Source organism: Erpetoichthys calabaricus, chromosome 9, assembly GCF_900747795.2.
Source record: "Erpetoichthys calabaricus chromosome 9, fErpCal1.3, whole genome shotgun sequence".
NCBI lineage: Eukaryota > Metazoa > Chordata > Cladistia > Polypteriformes > Polypteridae > Erpetoichthys > Erpetoichthys calabaricus.
The window spans coordinates 42,033,882-42,054,488 of NC_041402.2; the positions used below are offsets into that span (position 1 = coordinate 42,033,882).

The 20,607-nt window shown below is 43.5% G+C and overlaps 1 protein-coding gene across 1 annotated transcript in view; it reads right to left on the reverse strand.

Moving 5' to 3' along the window:
• Positions 1 to 20,607, reverse strand: part of cetp (cholesteryl ester transfer protein, plasma) — a 58,338-nt gene that overhangs the window by 33,431 nt on the left and 4,300 nt on the right. Inside the window, exon 2 of the mRNA XM_028809370.2 lies at positions 1,756 to 1,870. Within this exon, the coding sequence (XP_028665203.1) occupies positions 1,756 to 1,870 (115 nt within the window). The remainder of the gene's footprint in view (positions 1 to 1,755; positions 1,871 to 20,607) is intronic.

A 20,607-nucleotide genomic window follows, 5' to 3' on the forward strand; every position in this document is an offset into this window, starting at 1 on the left:
AGGGGGGTCTCTTCAATAGCTTCCTTTCATCAGGTTATCCTAGGGTCTGCAAGGGAGTAACACACCATGCAGATGTCTTGTAAAACTCTCTGTGGCAGCTACACCGAAGATGACAAAGATGAATCACGTTATTTGGGCCATTTCAATGTTTAAGTGGTGACAGGTAGACTCAATGATCTTTATCAGCAAAAATGTTATGTTCTGCAACTTGACAAGTAACATGTTTTTACAGTTGCAGATAAATAGATAACACTGAAGCACTGCCTGTACTTTGTAGGAATTCCCTACAACCAAACAGAGCAGCTATCTTGATCCTGAGTATGATAGATAGATAGATAGATAGATAGGTAGATAGATAGATAGATAGATAGATAGATAGATAGATAGATAGATAGATAGATAGATAGATAGATAGATAGATAGATAGATAGATAGATACTTTATTAAACCCCAAGGGGAAATTCACATACTCCAGCAGCAGCTTACTGATAAAAAAACAATATTAAATTAAAGAGTGATAAAAATGCAGGTAAAACAGACAATAACTTTGTATAATGTTAACGTTTACCCCCCTGGGTGGAATTGAAGAGTCGCATTGTGTGGGGGAGGAACGATCTCCTCAGTCTGTCAGTGGAGCAGGAAAGTGACAGCAGTCTGTCGCTGAAGCTGCTCCTCTGTCTGGAGATGATACTGTTCAGTGGATGCAGTGGATTCTCCATGATTGACCGCTCTGCTCAGTGCCCATCGCTCCGCCACTGATGTCAAACTGTCCAGCTCTGTGCCTACAATAGAGCCTGCCTTCCTCACCAGTTTGTCCAGGTGTGTCTTTATGCTTCCTCCCCAGCACACCACTGTGTAGAAGAGGGCGCTCACCACAACCGTCTGATAGAACATCTGCAGCATCTTATTGCAGATGTTGAAGGACACCAGCCTTCTAAGAAAGTATAGTTGGCTTTGTCCTTTCTTGCACAGAGCATCAGTATTGGCAGTCCAGTCCAATTTATCATCCAGCTGCACTCCCAGGTATTTATAGGTCTGCACCATCTGCACACAGTCACCTCTGATGATCACGGGGTCCATGAGGGGCCTGGGCCTCCTAAAATCCACCACCAGCTCCTTGGTTTTGCTGGTGTTCAGTTGTAGGTGGTTTGAGTCGCATCATTTAACAAAGTCCTTAATTAGGTTCCTATACTCCTCCTCCTGCCCACTCCTGATGCAGCCCACGATAGCAGTGTCGTCAGCGAACATTTGCATGTGGCAGGACTCCGAGTTGTATTGGAAGTTCGATGTATATAGGTTGAACAGGACCAGAGAAAGTATGGTCCCCTGTGGCGCTCCTGTGCTGCTGACCACAATGTCAGACCTGCAGTTCCCGAGAAACACATACTGAGGTCTGTCTGTAAGATAGTACATGATCCATGCCACCAGGTATGAATCTACTCCCATCTCTGTCAGCTTGTACCTAAGGAGCAGAGGTTGGATGGTGTTGAAGGCGCTAGAGAAGTCCAGAAACATAATTCTTACTGCACCACTGCCTATGTCCAAGTGGGAGCGGGATTGGTGTAGAATATAGATGGTGGCATCCTCTACTCCCACCTTCTCCTGGTATGCGAACTGCAGAGAGTCGAGGGTCTGGCAGACCTTATTATCAATATTTAGAAATGTATAAGGCTGTATAATTTAAAAATTTTCAAAGGCTGCCCACATGGTTGAACAGGTGTCAAAATCAAAGAAATCATGATAAATCATACTTACTTATTTAATCCATATGATACCTTTCCAATGAACATAACCGATTTTTCTCCTTTCATGTCAGGATACTTTGCATGTTTAAATGCTGCTTGGATTACTTGAGTGGTCTGCTCATTTACTGCAATAAAAAATAACAGCTCTTCTAAATTTGAGTTTCACTTTTCATATACAATCAACACACAATTCATATACAGAACCCATGTATAGCATTGCATCTAAAATATGCATGTGGACATACAGCATAGAGTATCACCGACACACACTTACTGTACATTGGCGTTTTCATTCCTAGCCCATTTTAAGCCATTCAGAGACACATGTGCACATTTTACTTTAGGCTACATCCACACTACTATGTTTTCATTTGAAAATGGCATTTTTAAATAAAAATGATCTCTGTCCAGGCTAGTGTTTTCACATCATTTACAAAAGTATCTCTGTCCACACTATAACAACAAAAATCACAAATGGCATACACACGGGCCTGCATGCGTCAGTGGAAATATAACACCAACGTCAAGGGGATTTATCCTAAAATCGTAGCTGCCAATAAATTATTTGCATTTTGCGTATGAATTCAGCATTCAAGCTGTCTGAAACACAATTTAAAAATCATACAGATAAGCAACTCAATAAACAATATGGAGAGCAACTCTTCTATGTTGGCTGTGTGGTGTGGGAATATGGTTTTCTTCCATGAACAGTGAAGATTAGGGAATGAGCACGTAATAAGCACACACACAATGCGAGCCTGCATTTTCAACTGTATACGGATCTGGAGAGCCTTTCCAAAGCCTCCAATATCATGGGTTAAAAATGCTGGGTTAGCACAGTGGACAAAAGGAGAAAACGGAGACTTATGTCATTTTGCGCTTTTACACAAAAATGTAATATTATGTAAGTAGTCTAAGTCTGCAAAAAGCTTTTAGTCGTATTTACACAACAAAAACAAAGAAGAGCAAAGGCACATAGGGACAATAGTAATGAATTATTATTATTACTAGTCATTTAGCCCGTTACAATAACGGCCGCTAGAACAGCAGTGCATAAACATTAGTAGGAACAGTCTATATTAAATGGCAAGGGACTTTGACCTCATTCTTTTTGTTGGTCGTATTTTTCTTTCTTTCAGCCTTACTTTTGTTGATGTTTACTTGCTGAGCTGACCGTTCTTCGTGGGCTGCCGCCGTGTATTATGTGTCTTTAATTTTCTGTGCCAGTAATACTGTCTTGTACGGCTCTATTCAATAAGGGCGCGTAGATAATTTAGTTCAAATGGCTCTGGAATATGTGAAGAGCAACAGGTGCAGATCTTTATTTACGTGCGCCTTTATTCACTGCGCCCAATTGAGGTCGTCCTTTTGAGGCTCGCCTTTTTGTGCGCGCCCTTATTGAAGGATACCGTCTTGTACGTCCGCTGGCTTGTACGTCCGTAATATACCTTTAATTTTCTCTGGCGGTAATACAGGCGTGCGCGTCGGTAATATGCCTTTAATCTCCTCTGACAGTAATACTGGCTTGTATGTGGCTGTAATATGCGTCACTGTATTGTGTACCTTTAATTTCCTCTCGCAGTAATACTGGTTTGTATTTCCGTAAAACACCTCTAACTTTCTCTGACAGTAATATCGCGCATAGCACCGTGCTCTGCGCATGCGCACTTCACCAGAAGACACCCCCACACGGACACCTGGACGCACATAGGGATTATATATATATAGATTATAAGTTAAAAGCCTCTTAGTGAAAGCAAATTACTTTAGAGCAGTATTTAGCCTTGATAACTATGTCAACAGACAAAGGCGTTGCCAGGACATACGCTTACTTTCCAAACTCCTAAATGATTTGCAATACCGCTGATATATTTTTTTGTTAGCCAGATGAATGGAACTGGGAAGAAAGAATTTCTGGCAAGTTTTGCTGGACTTTAAAGCGTTCAGTCCACCCATTCTCACCCCCACCCCTTGACCCACCAATTCAGCTCATTTGAGTGTAAGGGATGGCTGTCATCGCCATGATGCCTCTGTCAACTTTGAGCAATCTAAGTTTACAGAGGAGAAATTAGTCTTGTTTGCATTTTGCTCTTTTTGTTCAGACTATTATTGATATTTACATTCACTTGCTATTTTCATCTCCTCTCCCAAAACTATGTACAGATTTCTGTATCAGTAAAATACCATTTTTCTAATTTTTATGGCATTCACAGAAATAGTTATACTTGCATGTTCCCACCAAATATACAATGTTAGAACAATCTGGACGAGAATAGGCCATTTGGCCCAACAAAACGCTCCAGTTCTATCCACATCTCTCTATTATAAAAGGAAATCCTGGGATGAGACTTTCTTGGAGATGTGCAGAAAAAATGTGCTCTCTCTGCTCTTTCTCGCTGCTATAAATGTAACGCTCTTTCTTAGCCAAATATGTACCTTACCTACGTGTGTGTAAAGGATGCTGATGAGATATGAAACATAACCAGCAGTCAATGTGCAGGCTGCCAGCTGAATAGTAAATAAGCTATTCTTTTGGGTTCATATATTTGCAAATCTGACTCTGAAGGAGTCAGCACCTCACCAGCCATGAACCTCACTGCACGTCATTGGTGTAGTCCACTTTGGTCTGAACCTGAGAGGGATAACCTTCTTGGGCCGTTGAGACCTGTCTGAGGAGAGCAGGACTACCTGGAGAAGCTGGCATAAAAGATTGCTATGTTGCAGACACTTTGAGTACTTCAGATGAGTCTCCTGGCTGCTAGAGTCCATCTGCCATGGGTGTTTGGTCAACATGGAGTCTCACAGGACCAATGGATATATGTTACCTTTGAGGCAGAGAGGGATGGGCAAAAGGATAAAGCAGCATTGAGGTGCCACCAAAGTGCTCAGTAAGTGCCATGCCTGTAAACGCTGATCTCGGACCTGCTCTTTCACCATCTTCTCCGGTAGTCTTCCCCTGCACCTTTCGGGCAGTTGAGCATGTGTATGAGATATACTGTATATGTGTTTGTGGTTACTAAGAGAGCGGTGGGAATGACTCTGTGGGTGTGGTAAATGATAAACTGGGAGGCAAGACTCAAGGAAAATCAGAGGACTAGTGCTTGTATGATGTGGATTAATGGAATACAGTGGAAATGGCCAAGAACTGGGAACTCTATTAGCAGAGGCAGAATAAGATTTGGATTGGATTTGTGCTATGGATGTGTTATAGGACAGATGGAAGTGCATGATATTGGAAGATTACAGAGGTTGGGGTGCAGAGATTATGGTGTAGGTTTTGGCAGAATGAGGAAATGGGCAAGTCGGCAGAGGACTGGGCACTTTAGGGACAGATGTAGTATACAATTTGCATGGCAGGTGCACCTCTTTCACATCTATAGGGCAGGCTATGGCAAGAATAAGGGGACTACTGATGTCACAGACTGATGTTTTGGAGCACAGTAGAAATGAGAACGATGGCATCAGATTGGGCAGCATGGTGGCAAGGGTATAATATATTTTAGCCTTGATTTGTCCTGTGGGTCTGGTACAGGACAGGCCAAGATGTGCACTGACACTATGCTGAGGACCACAAGAACATGAAGAATGATCAGATAGATATGTATAAATGAAAGGCACTATATAATAGATAAGTGCTGCTTCAGTTTGTCCCCCCAAAAACTGCGCCTCCACCCAAATTCTTTTCACCAGCCATCACTGTTGTTTTGAAAACTTTTGGTATTGATTGACTGTTTCCAGATCTCAGGTATAATGAATGCCACAACACAGTAAGGTCAGGATACTTTCATTTCCTTCCACATCTTAAGAAATTAAAGATAGTTCACAAAAATATTTGTCTTTAAAGGTTACTTGATGTCTTCTGGATTTGTGTATCAATAGAAAAGAGCATATTTTTGAGTTCCAGACACCCATCCATTCCATCCATCCATCCATTCTCTTCCACTTATCAGAGGTCGGGTCGCGGGGGCAGCAGCTTGAGCAGAGATGCCCAGACTTCCCTCTCCCCGGCCACTTCTTCTAGCTCTTCTGGGAGAATCCCAAGGCGTTCCCAGGCCAGTTGAGAGACATAGTCCCTCCAGCGTGTCCTGGGTCTTCCCCGGGGCCTCCTCCCGGTTAGACGTGCCCGGAACACCTCACCAGGGAGGCGTCCAGGAGGCATCCTGATCAGATGCCCGAGCCACCTCATCTGACTCCTCTCGATGCGGAGGAGCAGCGGCTCTACTCTGAGCCCCTCCCGGATGACTGAGCTTCTTACCCTATCTTTAAGGGAGAGCCCAGACACCCTGCGGAGGAAACTCATTTCAGCCGCTTGTATTTGCGATCTCGTTCTTTCGGTCACTACCCATAGCTCATGACCATAGGTGAGGGTAGGAACATAGATCGACCGGTAAATTGAGAGCTTTGCCTTATGGCTCAGCTCCTTTTTCACCACGACAGACCGATGCAGCGCCCGCATCACTGTGGACGCCACACCGATCCGCCTGTCGATCTCACGTTCCATTCTTCCCTCACTCGTGAACAAGACCCCAAGATACTTGAACTCCTCCACTTGAGGCAGGATCTCGCTCCCAACCCTGAGAGGGCACTCCACCCTTTTCCGGCTGAGGACCATGGTCTCGGATTTGGAGGTGCTGATTCCCATCCCAGCCACTTCACACTCAGCTGCAAACCGATCCAGAGAGAGCTGAAGATCACGGCCTGATGAAGCAAACAGGACAACATCATCTGCAAAAAGCAGTGACCCAATCCTGAGCCCACCAAACCGGACCCCCTCAACACCCTGGCTGCGCCTAGAAATTCTGTCCATAAAAGTTATGAACAGAATCGGTGACAAAGGGCAGCCCTGGCGGAGTCCAACTCTCACTGGAAACGGGTTCGACTTACTGCCGGCAATGCGCACCAAGCTCTGACACCGGTTGTACAGGGACCGAACCACCCTTGTCAGGGGGTCCGGTACTCCATACTCCCGGAGCACCCCCCACAGGATTCCCCGAGGAACACGGTCGAACGCCTTTTCCAAGTCCACAAAACACATGTAGACTGGTTGGGCGAACTCCCATGCACCCTCCAGGACTCTGCTAAGGGTGTAGAGCTGGTCCACTGTTCCGCGACCAGGACAAAAACCACACAGTTCCTCCTGAATCCGAGGTTCGACTATCCGACGGACCCTCCTCTCCAGAACCCCCGAATAGACTTTTCCAGGGAGGCTGAGGAGTGTGATCCCTCTGTAGTTGGAACACACCCTCCGGTCTCCCTTCCACCCTCCTCAAACCGCCACCCCCCTCCTCAAACCGCCACCCCCTCCTCAAACCGCCACCTTATCATGGTGGAGGGGTTTGCGTGTCCCAGTGATCCTAGGAGCTCTGTTGTCCGGGGCTTTATGCCCCTGGTAGGGCCACCCAAGGCAAACTGGTCCTAGGTGAGGGATGAGACAAAGAGCAGTTATACAAACCTCCTATGACGAATAAAAAATTTGGACGGCGTTTTCCCTCGCCCGGACGCGGGTCACCGGGGCCCCACTCTGGAGCCAGGCCTGGAGGTGGGGCTCGATGGCGAGCGCCTGGTGGCCGGGCTTGCACCCATGGGGCTCGGCTGGGCACAGCCCGAAGAGGCAACGTAGCCTCCCTCCGCCTTCGGATGGGGGAACGGGTCCTAACTGTTGTTTGTGCGTATGCACCAAACAGCAGTTCGGAGTACCCACCCTTTTTGGAGTCCCTGGAGGGTGTGCTAGAGGGCATACCATCTGGGAACTCCCTCGTACTGCTGGGAGACTTCAATGCTCACGTGGGCAATGACAGTGAGACCTGGAAGGGCGTGATTGGGAGGAATGGCTCCCCCGATCTGAACCCGAGTGGTGTTTTGTTATTGGACTTCTGTGCTCGTCACGGATTGTCCATAACGAATACCATGTTCAAGCATAGGGGTGTTCATATGTGCACTTGGCACCAGGACACCCTAGGCCTCAGTTCGATGATCGATTTTGTGGTCGTGTCGTCGGACTTGCGGCCACATGTCTTGGACACTCGGGTGAAGAGAGGGGCGGAGCTGTCAACTGATCACCACCTGGTGGTGAGTTGGCTTCGATGGTGGGGGAGGATGCCGGTCAGGCCTGGTAGGCCCAAACGTGTTGTGAGGGTCTGCTGGGAACGTCTGGCAGAGCCCCCTGTCAGAAGTAGCTTCAACTCCCACCTCCGGCAAAACTTTGACCATGTCCCGAGGGAGGTGGGGGACATTGAGTCCGAATGGGCCATGTTCCGTGCCTCTATTGTTGAGGCGGCTGACCGGAGCTGTGGCCGTAAGGTGGTCGGTGCCTGTCGTGGCGGCAATCCCCGAACCCGTTGGTGGACACTGGTGGTGAGGGATGCCGTCAAGCTGAAGAAGGAGTCCTACCGGTCCCTTTTGTCCTGTGGGACTCTGGAGGCAGCTGATAGGTACCGGCAGGCCAAGCGGAATGCGGCTTCGGTGGTTGCTGAGGCAAAAACTCGGGCATGGGAGAAGTTTGGGGAGGCCATGGAGAACGACTTTCGGACGGCTTCGAGGAGATTCTGGTCCACCGTCCGGCGTCTCAGGAGGGGGAAGCAGTGCAGTGTCAACACTGTATATGGTGGAGATGGTGCGCTGCTGACCTCGACTCGGGACGTTGTGGGTCGGTGGGGGGAGTACTTCGAAGACCTCCTCAATCCCAATAACATGCCTTCCAATGAGGAAGCAGAGCCTGGGGACTCGGAGGTGGGCTCCCCCATCTCTGGGACTGAGGTCACTGAGGTGGTCAAAAAACTCCTTGGTGGCAGTGCCCCAGGGGTGGATGAGATACGCCCGGAGTTCCTCAAGGCTCTGGATGTTGTAGGGCTGTCTTGGTTGACACGTCTCTACAACATCGCATGGACATCAGGGACAGTGCCTCTGGATTGGCAGACCGGGGTGGTGGTCCCCCTCTTTAAGAAGAGTTCCAGACACTTCTTTTGTAAATAAAGTAAAGCAATGCAATAAGATACTTGAATGTCCTTAAAGGAAAAACCTAACATAGCAAAAGTCCCCTGTGTGGGTATAAAGTCCAATGCTTGATTAGGCAAATATAACAAATAGCTGCTCACGATCAGTTACATCATGTGTAGGTTGAACCAAAGTGATTAATTGAAACAGAAACAGCAGTGTAGAGGAAATAAAGCTGGGCAAAAGATAACCACACTAAAAAGGTCAAGCTGTGGTAAATGTAGCAAATGCTTTAAGTTCATTTCCATTTGAAATTAGGAGATATCTGGGGCAACTATCAGCTTAGAACTGACAGAAACCACTGGGATCCTGGTAGTGGCCCTCATGGAGAAGTTGTAATTAATGGAAGAGTTGTGATTAAAAAGTCATTTCTTTGAGGAGGCAATAAAGCCTCAATGACTTATCTATACATGATCTGATCTGCAAAAATAGTGGAAGCAGGTGTTCTAGATTGATGAGACAAAATTTGAAAATGTGTCAACCAAATGACTGGAGAATGGTGCATGGATGAAAGTCTGCAGGCAACAGTGTTGCTTGGTGGAGGTTTGGGGCAGCATTTCCACAAAAAGAGGTGATCAAAATTGATAGACCCCTCACTGCTGAGAAGTAAAAGGTAAATTCTTATCCATATTGCAATGCAATACATCAGAGACGTGTGTAATTGGTCCCAACTCCACAGCATGACAATGATCACAAACACCCAGCCAGATCATTAAGCCAGTGGGATGACTTGCAGGGACAGAAAAAAGTACGCCAGCCAAAGTCTGCAGTGGGGCTCAAGTTCTGCAAGACGCCTGGAACAACCAGCTATGCAAGTGCCTTCAGAATCTGCATGCAAGTGAACCGAAAAGGATTCAAGCTGTTTTTAAGGCAAAGGATGTTCGCTTCAAATATTAATTTTATTTATGTTTCATTTTTGTTAACTGCATTTTTAGGACATTTAATGAATAATAAATATTATGCATTATTTTGGAAAGCATTTGTGCTTTAAGGATATTCTCACACATGCCTAAGACTTTTGCACAGTACTATAAGTACATATATATTTATATATAGTACTAGGGGGCTTCACCCCCTGCTCGCATCGCTCGCCACGCGCCAGCAACTTCATGTCTCTGCCGCTCGAGTATGTGGATTTCACTTTAACCAAACAACAAATCTTTTAATTCTCACAGATAGGCATCTTCCTTGGAAAGAAACACTACTTTTCCCTGATGGCAACACGAATTAGATGATCTACAAGTCACAGCCTTAAAGTTTAAAGCAAAACAATATTTACATACTTTTGTCATATCACCTATGTCCATATATTCAATCTTTTATCGCGTTTACCTTTTCGTCAATCTATATATATAAAATTCTTTTCACGTTTGAAACAGAAATTGCGTATGAGCATTTGAAACGGAAATTACGTATGACCACAGAGGAACAGGAAAAACATTCTTAATAAACCTATTCTTGCAGAGAGAGCGAATGGTGACATAGCTCTGGCTGTAGCGTCATCGGGAATCGCTTCTACATTATTAGATGGAGGCCGTACAGCACATTCGGCATTGCAATTACCATTAAAGTCCAATTTGCAACATACGCAAGGGCTCTGGAAAGGCAAAAGTCTTGCAACATTCAAAGATAATAGTTTGGGATGAGTGCACCATGGCACATAAAAGAGCTTATGAAGCCTTGAACCGAACAATGCAAGATCTCAGAGATCCTAGCAAAATAATGGGCGGTATTGTCGTTTTACTTGCAGGAGATTTTCGTCAAATATTACCAGTTATTCCACGAGGGACACCTGTGGATGAACTCAACGCATGTTTAAAATCCATGCTTCTCCCATGGTCAGTTATATGTCACGTGTTCTCGGGTAGGTACACCAAAAATTTATACATTTATGTACGTAATGGGCAAACAAAAAATGTAGTATACCCGAAAGCACTGCAATAGTACTCAATGTATCCTTACATCTTAAATGTTAATGTTTTATTGTTTACTAATTTATATCCTTCTTATATGTTGTTCAAATTCTTTTATCAAAATATTTTACTGTTTAATAATTTATATTTATATGCAATGTGCTTCTTATATATTACTTCATATTCTCATATGATAATGATGTTAATAATGTTGTTTATATTGATTTCTATGTTATTGTAAGTGCTCTTTATTTGTTGAAAAATAAAACTGGCAATTAACAAACTTATTTTATAAATACTACATTTTATTTTTTCCCTTGCACTCAGTGAGCAAAGCCACTGGGTAGTCAGCTAGTATCATATTAAATTTTGATTCCGTGTTTGGAATTACATTGTGACAACATAACGTATAACTGCCCGTGAGTGAATATCGTTTCTTTCTCTCTACACGAACTGTGTCTGACAATAGCATTCACACAAATGAGAAATGATTGAACCGTGTGTGTGGTTGTAAATGTTTTAGATGTGGACAGGACTTTTCCAAATCTCTTTTCATAAAGTATTGTCTCGCGGGGCTTGAAATTTTCTCTCGCGGGATTTCACTTTCACCAAACAACAAATCTTTTAATGTTAGCGGATACGCCTCTTCATTGGGAAGAAGCTACTTTTTCCTGATGGCAACACAAATTAGATTTACAAATCTCCGACTTAAAGTTTAAATCCGAACAATATATTCAATCTCTTTTTGCTGTTCTGTTTTTTTCACTGATTAATAATTTCCATATTTTTGCGCTAATGCGATCTTTACTATCATTTTTTTGAGACTTTCGAATTTTCCTACTTCCATTATCTCTAACCTGTTCTGCATGTGTATCGTGCCAATGTTTTTGAATTTTTTATGACGTTCTACTTTGTCATCTACTCCGTTTTTTATTTCCGGCCCGGCATGGTTAAATCTCATGGCACAAAGTCTCATCTCACAATACATGAAAGTGTCTCTCTGAAAAAGTAACATCTCATCCCAAGAGTTTTTTATTATAATATATATATATATACTGTAAATATACAGTGTACAATACGTGTACTTATGAATATTGTGGCCGGGTGCAGGAATGTCAAGTTTCCAGAAGAAATTTGGAAGTGTCAAATAGGACATCATGTTCAATACTCAAACAAAATTAACAAAAAAGAATGCTCCTTAGGTATTTTTTCCCTTGTGTTTGGGCTACAAAAGGGTCAGGGTCAGTCTGCCCCTGGGCGGGTATGACACCACAGATTCCCACAGGACACACTGGCAGTTGGAGTTTGGTGCAGCCCTGCTGGGTTTTGTGGGGGCTGCCAGGGGGAGCTGCAAAGCCTTTTCTTGAACTTCCATCACACCTGGGAGTGATTCCAGGTAACGCTAATAAAATACCTGGAGCACTCCCAGGAGCAACATAAAAGGGGCCATCTCCCTCCATTCAGAGAGCCAGAGTTGGGAGGAGATGGATGAAGCTTGCTGGGAGAGGAGTGGAGGTGGAAGAGAAGAGAAGAGGAAAGGAAAGGAAAAGAAAAGAAAAAGATGATGGTACTGATTTGGTGCTTGGTTGTGCTGTGGGGAGTGAAGTAAAAGCGCTGCCCCACATAAATAAAACGTGTGTATTGGACTTGAACTTGTGTCTGCCTGTCTGTGTCGGGTAGGGTGGCTGGTACGCCCCCTCGTGGTCCACAATATATATATATATATATATTGTCACACATGTGCGAGTAGGAGTCAACTAAAAGGCCTGATTAAATGCAATTCCACGTCCTACCAGGGGGCAGTGGGGTGGACTAACTCTCTTTCTCGATCCCTTGCAGACCATTCTCAGGAAATCTCATAGGGTTCCGGCGCCTTTGATGACACCACCTTCCGGTCCCGCCTCTGATGACGTCACTTCTGGTCCCCGCCTCTGATGCCGTCACTTCCACTTTCAGCCCTGATGACATCACTTCCTACGCTGGCCTTTAAAGCCGCCATCTTGATTATTTACTACAGTTCTGTTTTGGACTCTTACCTAACTCAACTCTCTACCTTTAAAAATACCTTTTTGCAGCCAAGGCACATTATACAGGTGGCTGCCCCAAATCTTTATGATGTCTAATTGTCATTCTTGTGACTATATATATGTATTGTCACACATGTACACTTAGGAGGCAGTCAAAAAGCCTAAAGGTGAGTGAAACATCGCGAGACAAAGGGTTAACTTATGGTACTAACCTCACTCTCTCGTTCTTCTCATCAGGAAATCTAAAGAAGAATAGAATACTTACTTCCAGGTTCCAAAACGGCCGCCAAGACGTCACTCCTGGCGCATACATTGACGATACCTCCGGTGCTTCGGATGACGCCACATCCGACTCATTCTGATGTCATCACTTCCGGTCCTATGTTGATGACGTCGTATCCGTCCCACAGCATCGATGTTGTATCCCGCCAACTAATTTCCCGTCTCCATTTTGTTTTCTGTATAAAAACGCCATTTTCTCATGTACCATTCATCATCTGCGATATATATGCTTTTGATCACTGCTAAATAGTCTTTTTTGTGTTTTTTTCTTGTCCTCTGGACATTATACGGGGACAGTCCCCAAAACTTTGTTATTGTGGCGCTTATCACAATATATATTTAGCTTCCATATATTATTTATGTTATATACATTTAAAATTCAAAGCTTCACGATATAATCTACCTCCTTCACGGTGCAACCCCACAAGCTGTTGAACTGCTTCAGAAAATAAGTTTTTGTCTGAATAGAAAGCCAGTTATGCACTTGTTCTTTCACTCCACATCACCTGCAAATCCACAGCAGCTTCCAGTTGTAACGTGTCTTCTTCTGTTGTTATTTTTCTGTCAGTGAGAATTATAGCCCTCGCATTGTTCTGCTTCTCATTAGTGGTTGGTGTTGACAGTAATTCTGAGCATTCGGCTTTTTTCACATTTGCCCATTTTTAAACATCTCTATTTTTTCATATGCACATTGGTGAGATAAACTGTTCCTTCAGCATTTAGCACATAAAAAGATGTTTTTTCAAAAACTTCTGCCCACAAAAATCTCACAACATTTCTCTGCTCTCCTTTGGTGTAGACTGATAGATACACAGCCAAGTCCGTGCCTCACTAGCACCTCACACACTGCCAGCAAAGGTCAACAGCAGTAGGATACCAAACCACCAGACTAAAGGCTGCAGTGTTTCTAAACCTCAATAGGTTACCTCACAAAAATAACTTTGAAAAAAAAAAGTTCAGAAGGTTTTTGAAGAATCTTGGCACATCAGCAGCAGCGGTGTTTGATGCTGCTTCATAAATCCGACTCCTTGGATTTGAATCCTGCAGCTGTTTGCAGTCTGTGTGGAGTTTGCGTGTTTCCCTGTGTGTTTGTGGGTATTTCTTCACATTTTTTTCCTCCCACATCCCCAAAGATGTTTGTTAAGTGGCAAAACTAAAATTGGCCCCATATGTGGAGGGGGGCCCTGCAGTAGCATCTCCTCGAGGACTGGCTACTGTGTTGCGGCTGCTGCTGCCGGTATAGGAACCCCAAGGTGACCTGAACTACATGTTGGATAATGCTATCTCATGAGAGAGTAGATTAGATTAGATTAGATTTATTAATCCCAAGGGGAAATTCACAGTATTTGTACTGTATGTGTGAGCATTCATGTTTATGCCTACTCAACCAAGGACTGAACCAGTAAGGTGGCTTCAGCTGAGATAGGCCCTGGCCTCCGTGACCCTGAACTGGACTAAAAAGGTTCAATAATGGACAGAAGGATTAATGTTTTTCACAGTGCTGCACTTTGTTGTCACACATTTGTTCCAAGATTACCATCTAAAAGGACATTTTGTGCTTAGAATCTTTGAGAACATGAAGTTAGGCAGTGGAAGCTGATGTTTTCCTATTCCTCATCCTCTAAACTTTATAAATCAGCTAACCTATTATAACACATATAACACACAGATTTTCAGTCTCCCATTATCCCTTTTCACACACGTCTATATACACAACTCGTGTAGAAGTTCATTAACCCAGATATCTCACTTTCTGGTTACTGTCTGGCCAGTGAGTAGCAGAGACCAAATGCTTCAGTTGTTTTACTGTACAGATAAATGTATGTTTCTCACAATATTCTAGGATCACAAGAACATTCAAGCTGAGGAGTGACATACTGCATCTTATAAGGTTGTTTTAAATGCTTGACACTTTCATTTTACACATGCTCAGCTTTGATTTGGTAAATTGCAGGGCCAAATTCACTTGAAAGTTGACCAAAACTATATTCACATGCACCGTCGGCTAGAAAAGTTACCATTCATTTAATGGGTTAGGTTAGTCTGTGTTTGAGCCCTGCCCAGGGTTTGTTCCTGCCTTGCACCCTTTGCTAGCTGGGATAGGCTACAGCAACCCCGCGAACCTCTTCAGGACAAAGCAGTTCAGAAAATGGCCGACAACAAGACTTGTTGGTGAGCAGTAATGGCTGAGAGCCGCTGTGCTATTTGTTTACTCCAGAATATACACGAATCACAAATTTGAGGCATAAATAAAAATATAAATGGAAAGTGAAAAAATACCGGAGCCTAATACAGGGATGTGCTGATCAGAAGTTGCATACCACAGTTTGTACAAAGCTCAGTTTCAACCAGATGTGCGCCACACTTTTTGTTTGTGCATCACTTCACTGCTGGCTTTGCTGAATGAAAACACCAGCTGTACAGCAGACAATGTATGGCCGTGCCCAGTTTGAAAAAGGGCTTGCCAATCATCTTCTTGGATAGTGCAGGTCCTAGCACCACTGCCTCATGTTGTCCCCAGTTGTTCTCTGTGTGGATTCTGCATGTTCTCTCCAAAGCTGTGTGACATTTCCTCTCGTATCTCCAAGACATGTACATTAAGTTGATTAGAAACTCAAAACTGACCCTGTGTGAGTGTGGGTGTTTGCTTGAGAAGGGCCTGCAATGGACTGATGCCATTCTGCAGGACCCGTTCTGACCTTGAGCCCAGTACGATGTGACCTGCTAGGATGGACACCGCTTCCTTACCTGGCCAGGAGGGAGAGATATCTCCTTTCCATACCAAGATATCAAGATGGAAAGATGTTACAGCGGCTACATTGGGAATGGCATCCTTACAACTTCTGAGCAGCAATGGGGATGGACTTTGGAACCTGGAAGACCAGCACAGTGGTCAACAGCCTGTTATGGGCGGAGCGACCCCCCCACAGACTGGGCGGCAGCATCTGGCAAGACCCAGAATGGACGGCATGGGAGTTGAGGTCCCATGGTCCTGCCCTGTTGCCATGGGGAGCTTTTGGGTAATGATGTTACAAGGACCTTGGTGGTCCTGCCTGACCTGGGGTGATAGATTAAACACCAGAAGTACTTCAGGGTCCAAAGTTAAAAGAGAGCCCTCCACTCATTTCAAAAAGAACTGGAGTCTGGTGTGGAGAAGAGAGTGGAGGTGTAGAAAAACAAAAAGGAAGAGAAAGAGTTGTGCTGTATTGTGAGCTGAACAGACCTGCATGAAGGTAGTTTTAATGAAACGCACTTTAGTTGAACTGGGAGAATTGTGGTGTAATAGTGTCTGGAGGTTTGGGCTCAGTGGCACCCCCTATAGGCCACAACTACAAGGATAGGCTCCAGCCTCCACATCCTTGAATTAAATGAAATGGGTTTGTTTGTTATTTACATTTCTGGACATTGTGATCTGTAGTGAGAATAGGGAGTAGGTTAAGGAGACCCTGGAGAGGTGGAGATATGCTCTAGAGAGGAGAGGAACGAAGGTCAGTAGAAACAAAACAGAACACATGTGTGTAAATGAGAGGGAGGTCAGTGGAATGGTGAGGATGCAGGGAGTAGAGTTGGCGAAGGTGGACGAGTTTAAATATTTGGGATCAACAGTACAGAGTAATGGGGATTGTAGAAGAGAGGTGAAAAAGAGAGTGCAGGCAGGGTGAAATGGGTGGAGAAGAGTGTCAGGAGTAATTTGTGACAGACGGATATCAGCAAGAGTGAAAGGGAACATCTACAGGACAGTAGTGAGACCAGCTATGTTATATGGGTTGGAGATGGTGGCACTGACCAGAAAGCAGGAGACAGAGCTGGAGGTGGCAGAGTTAAAGATGCTAAGATTTGCACTGGGGGTTCTGGAGAGGAGGGTCCGTCAGATAGTCGAACTTCGGATTCAGGAGGAACGGTTTGGTTTTCATCCTGGTTGCGGAACAGTGGACCAGCTCTACACCCTTAGCAGAGTCCTGGAGGGTGCATGGGAGTTCGCCCAACCAGTCTACATGTGTTTTGTGGACTTGGAAAAGGCGTTCGACTGTGTCCCTCGGGGAATCCTGTGGGGGGTGCTCCAGGAGTATGGGATACCGGACCCCCTGATAAGGGCTGTTCGGTCCCTGTACAACCGGTGTCAGAGCTTGGTCCGCATTGCCGGCAGTAAGTCGAACCCGTTTCCAGTGAGAGTTGGACTCCGCCAGGGCTGCCCTTTGTCACCGATTCTGTTCATAACTTTTATGGACAGAATTTCTATGCACAGCCAGGGTGTTGAGGGGGTCCGGCTTGGTGGACTCAGGATTGGGTCACTGCTTTTTGCAAATGATGCCATATCACAGCTTCAAAGCCCTGGCACAGTAATAGCCCTGGTTGTAACAGAATAATCTATCACAAGTACAGAACATGTCCACCAAAAAGCAATATGCCATAAAATAAGTGAGTGAGTGTGGGACCAGCATCCCGCCTTGTATATAACACTGAAATGCTAAATATCACCTGAAGAAGGCTCAACTGGCAAAATATTGTAACTCCAACCTTTAACAAAACAGTGCACAATTAACCTTTACCTATTTTTCACTGTTTACAGAGATAGCTGCTTTTCTTTTTGCATTTCACAGAGGAGGAAACACCTGTCTTTTCCTTTCATAACCTCATGCTCACCGCGCACATCCTAAACACTTCTGAGAAGCGCAAACCCATGATTTGTTGTGGCCGGTGGCACCTGTTATAGCATCCAAGCTGACGAAAGTGGTGCAGAAACACGATTTTGCTTTTATTTTCTGATGTGTTACACATAAACATCTGCACAGCTGGTTACACACACAGAAAAAAAATGACAAAAAAATGATGAAATCTGCAGCAAAGGCGGTCTAAACTGAAAACACCTCAGGGGGTTGTGGGCCTGAAGGGGTCACCATTAAGCCTCTTATCTGTGGCCTTGCCTCTTTAATCCTTAACTCAAACACCTCTTTAAAAAGACAGAGTCAATGAAGATGTATTTATATTTTTTTATAGACCAACCTTTGAACTGGCCAAGTACCTATCTCTGAAAGCAGACATGGCAGAATAAAAAATAGTTACATTGTGTTTATAACAAGTCCAAAGAACTCAACTAGAAATAAAATTCAGCAAACCATTGGATGGATAGATAGATAGATAGATAGATAGATAGATAGATAGATAGATAGATAGATAGATAGATAGATAGATAGATAGATAGATCGAAATTTGTCCCCAGGGGACAAATTGGCTTTTTAAAGAAGCGGTTTAAATAAATAAATGCATAAATAGGTAACTAAGTAACTAAATAAATAAATACACACAAACACTCTGGGCTAAACACACACTGGAATGACTATAAAGCAAGAAAATTAAAAAGAAGGAAAACTTCTGATTTGGCTGTCACAGTCACAGTGAAGCATTATGTGGATATATTGCTTTTGGTATAAAGGAGCCCCAATAGCGTTTCTTGTCACACTTTTACTGAATAAGTCCTCAGTGCCAGTGTTTCAGAGAGAAGACGTGGAACATTGTTCATTGCCCATGCTCATGGCCACAACATCTGTTCAGCTATCCTCTTTTAAGTGTGTTCACATATAATGCAAAAAGCACCTATTGCGGTTGCCATTTCTGTCTGTCTGTCCATGTGAAACAATTTGGCTCCCCATGGACTGATTTTTGTTGAAATTTGGCAAACTTGTTCTTCAAGAAGGAAAGGTTAATTTGTCATACAACACTCTGTACAGAGCTTTGAAAAGCATTGGCAAATCTGCAGACTTTACCTTAAAATGGAGAGGCATTCTGTGTGACTTCAACTGCCGATTAGTTTAACTTTTCAAATTTACTTGGAGTGAGGTCATTTCAGTTTGTACATTTTGTATATTTTCCTCTTTCACTCATTCAAAAACCACTCATGATGGTACAATGGATCCCAAATACACATTAGGCAAAGGCTGGGGGAGGCATGTGTGCAAACCCCTTGTACCCCAATACAATACCAGCTTTGTGGGACATATGCTTGATGTGGAAGACCATGTCCTAGGACCGGAAGTTCTCCCAGGTCTGAGATTAAAGAAGCAGCTGTTAATACTCATCAGGAAGATAATCTGTGGTTATACTTGTGTATTTTGGCTGGTACTTAATTGGAAAAGTGTTTGCTGCAAATAAAAACCTTTTATTTGAACCTGTAATTGTGTTGGGTGGCACGCTCTTTGTTGTTTAGGTCTCAGTGGTGGTTACACTGTACATTATAATGATTCAGTACTACTCTCACACAATAAGCTCCAGACTTGCTCTCCGTGCTGCTCCAAAGCAGCCAACAAATTTAGATTGATACTTAAACAAATCTGAACTCTTTGGGAACATCTTTTAAAAATACCATGTTTAAGATCCTCGCACACCCTCCACAAGCAATAACTAACAATACAACATCCGCCGATGCTATTTTAACATCTTTCAAATTGGAATCTGCTTTCCATGAAAGCTTCTGAGCCACCACAAGTCCATTTAGATCACGTTTCTAATGATATATTGTAAAGAGCTGTTACAAAGCATGTAGACTACTAAGGCTAGTAACTGCATTCAGTTATCATTGTTCTCTTTTAATATGACTCATGTAACAAGCATAAAAATTTACATTTTGTTAAATACAATTCACAATATTTAACTTGTGTGTTTTTATTCTAGAATTATTTAGATGTAGTTTTTAAGTGAAAAAACTGTGTGCCCAGAGCCCTTAAGGACAAGCTGACATTGTCTGTATTGCGTGATCAAAATGTTCTGTAACCAGAACAACAGGCGGGTGTAGATGAGCTCTTTAGATCATAAGAAGCCACATAAACAACAAGAAAAACAGGACAGCGGAATGGAAAAGGTATTTTAAAACAATGTTCGATTCTGAGGGATATGCAAAAGTAAAATACACTTCAAGAAAAGGTATTATTACCATTAAAATGTATGTTTAACCTTGGATAAACTAACCAGTGTGTATGTACTTGTAAGAAGATGTAAAATGTGCGCTTGTAACTTTAAGATCGTCATGTATCAAAGTTAGCTAAAAGTAACTTAACTAACAAGCAACCAGAGCATGGAACTTTATCATTTGTGCAATTTCAGCTGATGCAACATCTTACATAAAGTATTTATCAAAGTAGCTCTATAAAGGAAAGGATTTTAAAGAGCATGTTCAGAGACATAACAACTGCCATAAAGTGAAGGCACTCACTATCATCAAGCCTGCTTTGAATCGTTCAGATTGCATGTTTTTCATATTTAACATTTATGCCTGGTTTTCCTGCAAATATTAAGTAATGACTGAAATAAAGTCTGGGTTTGACCTCACTGCAGTTGTCTTGATGTTTATTAACATTTAGCGATAGTTGATGAGCGTTAATATAACAAGCTGTGTTTGTTCAAGTTCCTTCAGTGACTTTTGTATGGATTTTCATATCAGTAGCTTGGAAAGGGAATACTTTCAAGCAAGCACTTGGTTTACTCTAACACTGTTAGAGCATTTCAAGGGTAGGTATCTGGGAACGGACTGCCACATCCATGAATCTCAGCAGGAGTACAACTCCTGCTCTTTGCTAAAGTATTCTGAAGTGTTGCCCTTTCAGGAGAAATGACCAGGGTGCAGACTGCCATATCTGTAACACAGCAGGGCCA